This window comes from Phytophthora infestans, genomic scaffold (assembly GCF_000142945.1).
Source record: "Phytophthora infestans T30-4 supercont1.24 genomic scaffold, whole genome shotgun sequence".
Taxonomy (NCBI): domain Eukaryota; phylum Oomycota; class Peronosporomycetes; order Peronosporales; family Peronosporaceae; genus Phytophthora; species Phytophthora infestans.
Window position 1 is genome coordinate 179,801 of NW_003303735.1, and position 4,278 is coordinate 184,078.

Consider the following 4,278-nt stretch of genomic DNA (forward strand, 5'->3'; position numbering starts at 1 on the left):
CTACTTGTCCTTCAGGTAACTGGACTCGTCAGCTGGCCATAACGCTCCCCAATGTGCCTTCCGCGACGCACGATACACCTCACGAACTGCTTTACCTCTGGTTACACTACGACGCTCATGCTTTCCCTACAAAATTATTACAAAACCTCGTTAGAAACTCAATTTCAGCAGTACAAACTGAGCTACAGGTAATGCACCATACCTCCGGAGTGCACAGGTCAAGATGCACGTGGCGGGTAGCAAGCAGTGGGCCTAGAAGCAAGCGTGCAATCGGTTTCTTCTTCTTCGCGGCGGCATCTTCCTCACTTCCTTTGCGTGTCTTCTGCATGATCATGTACGAGAACTTGGAGCCCTTCTGCCCATGCCAGCGCTTAGTAGTCACTTCACGAGGGCGATTCACTACAGGCGAGCGCTGCACAAAGTGACACCACGTGTTTCCACCTACTGGACACTGTCAACAGCACAAGCAATACGTTTTAAACACCAACAAGGACACATATCCAGCTGCTTCACCTTCCTACCTCATCATGATGCGGGCACGGGGCCACAATGCGCACACCTTCCTTGCCATTTGCATCCTTAGCAACCAAGTCCAGCACAAACTGACGCGCGGATCGCACGTGATGCGACCCCCACGGACTACCACGATCTACAATCACCAGACACCCGTCCTCGCTCAGCAGCTCCCATAGTGCTGAGGTAGTCGCGACACGCTCGAAGTCGTTCGTGATATCTGAAAACACGTAGCTCACTACTACGAGGTCGTATTTGTTGCCAGCATCGATGTCTCTGGACAAGTCGGTGATATTGCGACGCATACTCAAGCCTGGAAATCCCTCGAGCACGACCTCAGCCGCGTCCACCATAGACTGGCTGGGCTCCACCACGCGATATTTATCCAGTGATTGGTCATAGAAATCTTTGGCCACCCAAGATGCCGTACCGGGTCCTGAACCGAAGTCCAGCACGGACTTAGGCTTGAAGTCGGGTAGTCGTTTCTGCAGCTCAGTGAATACAGCGTGTGTGCAGGCGTAAGTGGCCTCCATCTCGTAGGCCAGGAAGGCCAGCGTTTCGGCCGGGCCGTAGGCAAAGGGCGGGATCTGCTGGCTGCGGTCCATGGTCCAGCCCAGAGGTGTCTTGCTCATGTCAAGTGGCACCTGTCGCGTATTCCGGCGGTCACCTACGTGCTTCTGGCGTAGCATCTCGAGCTGCGAGTGCGTGCGGCTACGTACGACGGATGCAAGACGCTCCAACAGCTCCGTTGGCATCTCCACGCGCCGCGCTAGGCCGTTTCGCGAGAGCTCAGCAATGTCCGCCAAAATGGAAGGAGTTCGCGGGTCTGCAGACGAATTATCGGCCGCTTTGGCGCTAGTTTTGGATCTACGCAAGCGTCGTGCGCGACGGCTAGCGGCTGGTGAAGAGAAACTGGCTGAAAGTATTGGAGCAGCGGCGGCCGGCGCGAGGCGAGCGCTCAGCTTCCGCAGCATCGTCAGTCGCGACAACATGGATGCGAATCGATGGTGGCGTTTGGCCCAGTCAAATAATTGGTATTTTTTGGTACCGGTACCGTAAAAAACTCAACTGGGTTATTTTGTTGTTAAGATACAAGCACGCCTCTGTTAAGAACAGCCCTTTTAGGGCCTTTGCTGAAGTACTTGAGTACTTTAAATAAATTGGTTTTTCAAATTGATTTTTAAACTTCACATATTCTGTTTGCTGTAAGCTCGGGTATAACTACAAATAATGATCTACTGGCATTCTGGTAGGGTTGTCTTAACCCTTCTAGCCCGATATTCTGTATTATACAGAATAAGCAGTTTTGCAGTAATAAATATTTGACAAAGCTGGCTACGAACCGATTCTTCGCATAAAGTGATTAGTAAGGGTGAAAGTCAGCTTAGAATTCGGTGACGGGTAAATAAACGGGGATTCGTCGAATGTAAGAGAAATACGAATATAAACAAACCAAAGGTTTGAAAATGACGCTGACAATTTTGGCCACTACTTTCTTGCTCTCATTTTCGAAAGATGAACGGCCCAGGCGAGATAATGTTCAAGCAGTTTTGGCGCGAGCTTTCTAAGGAAGGTTGGAGGCCACGTCAGCCGGTCGGACTTGCCAAGCACCACCGCTACGTGAGGCCTGGGGTCAAGGGTCGTCTAGATGAAGCGAGACGCGGGGAGGACTTCTTTGAAGGTAAGCGTGAGCTGTATTAACAGTCCGGGTGTTACGCTAATGTCTGCATGATCTAACAGGCGAAGAAGAACTAATGGTGTATGGTTGACGCTCTGGGTGCCTTCAGCTGTCGTTTTATGGTGATGCAAGACATGCCTGTATTCTCAAAGGCAGACCAGCGTGTAACGCTGACGCAGGACTTCAGTCTCCGATGTCTTTTCCTACAGAGTTGGCACCCCATGCTGACGCACCAGGACCAGCTACGACAGTGCAGCCATGTCCGTGTTCCAGTCCGGTGAATACGAATGAGCAGCCATCTACATTACACCAGCGTTCAGTCGAGCCCGAGCCCCCGTCTTTGGGAGAAGGTTGCCTAAGCCTTGTCGTGTCTCCGACTCCTATTCTGGCCTCTACAGAGCAAGAAGCTGTCACTGCCTCTTATGTTCCGGAGAGTACAGAGTAAGAGGAACGTAAATGTCGGAGCGACAGGGAGCTGGAAGGGGCCAAAAGCGTAAGCACGGCTCTCGATGTACCGTCAGGTCCTGCGAATCCTGATATATTTCATAGCGATAACTTCATGAAGGGGCTATGGTCGGAAAAGCTGTTCGGTGATACAGATCTGGACGATGTGAACCTGATGGAAAATCTAACGACACTGATTCCGAGTCTGATACCGACGACGGAGACATCATGGCTGATAATGAGCTAGATACTCTCGTCGTAGCAGACGTACAAGATGTCGACGATGTGGCACTGAATAAAGGTGATCCGGACACCGGTATATTTGACTTGACGTCCGATGAACTGCGGGGTTTTGCGGAGTCAGGCTGGACAGTTTACGATGAAGAACGTAGTGGTAAGTTAAAGTATACATAATATAATCAATTTTGGAGTGCTAATTCTGTATAATACGTTATAATACTTTCTCAGGTAATTTGCAATTAGACGCAGCGACAGACCATCACGATGGATCTTGGGGGCCGACCTGCTCGGCTGTTGCATACGCGAACTCCCAACTCGACATGTTCTTCTATTTCTTGCCAAGGAGCTGTGGGTTCGAATTGCCAAAGACACTAACCGGTACCGACAGCAGACTATTAGTGCTGTCGCGGCTTCCCGTCGAGCTAAAATACTCGCACGTCAGGCTGAAGACCCAAGAGTGAGTGTTTCGAGCTTAGAAGAATACGAAGAACGACTGAACAAGCTCAAGCAAATTCAGCCACATGAAATTGTGCACGTGGTAGCCCTACTGATTGCACGAGCCATCCTTTTCGCGATGGTCTTGCCAAACACTGGTCGACTGATGAAAATGGAGATATTCCTCGGGGATCATTTTCGAGATTCATTCGAGGCTATCATGCAGCTCTTGCACTTTAACAATAACGGAGACGAAGAAGCGCGTCGGGATAAGGCTTGGAAGATCAGGCCGCTCTTACATACAGTGGAGGAGACATTTCGGCGAGGCTATCGCCTCGGAAAGGTGATTTCCTTTGACGAAGGCATGATGTCAAACCGCATTAAATTTAATTCGATGCGAGTGTTGATGCCGGACAAGCCCGGCAAATACGGAACAAAGCTATACGTGACGTGTTGCGCCGAGACCGCATACTGCTCGAGGTGAGGATCTTTCTATTTGTCTAGAATTATTGTAGTTGGGTGCTACAGAATAACTAACATGCGCTTGTGGTATTCTGTATTCTACTGATTTAGAGTGGAGATTTACTGTGGAGCAGACAAGAATAAGAAGCAGAAAGAGAAAGAGAAAACGAATCATGACACTTTGGGACTTGGGCCTCTGGCCGTCATGAGCAACATATCCAAAACGCTCGCCGGCCAGCTGGAAAACGACACATCGCCACGAACAGCTTCTACTCATCCGTATCACTGAGTCTGAAGCTACTGGGGTTGTATCACGTCGGTACTGCACGGGTAGACCGGTTAGGCTGGTGTCCGCTTCAGTTCACGCAGAGGACGAGACCGAAGAAATTGCCACGAGGTACTTACCGCATAGCACAAGCGCGTGACCATCCTCAGCTTATTGCACTGAGCTGGCTGGATTCAAAACCGGTGAACATGCTGGCGACAGGGTGCAATACAAACCTGAC

At 50.4% G+C, this 4,278-nt stretch overlaps 1 protein-coding gene across 1 annotated transcript; it reads right to left on the minus strand.

Annotated features, from left to right (window-relative positions):
* On the minus strand, positions 1 to 1,505 carry PITG_12077 (uncharacterized protein; the record flags this gene model as incomplete). The annotated part of the gene is made up of 3 exons (XM_002900666.1): positions 1 to 126; positions 203 to 451; positions 522 to 1,505. The coding sequence occupies 3 exons, from the start codon at positions 1,503 to 1,505 to the stop codon at positions 1 to 3; spliced, it is 1,359 nt and encodes a 452-aa protein (XP_002900712.1).
* Between the last annotated feature and the right edge of the window lie 2,773 nt (positions 1,506 to 4,278).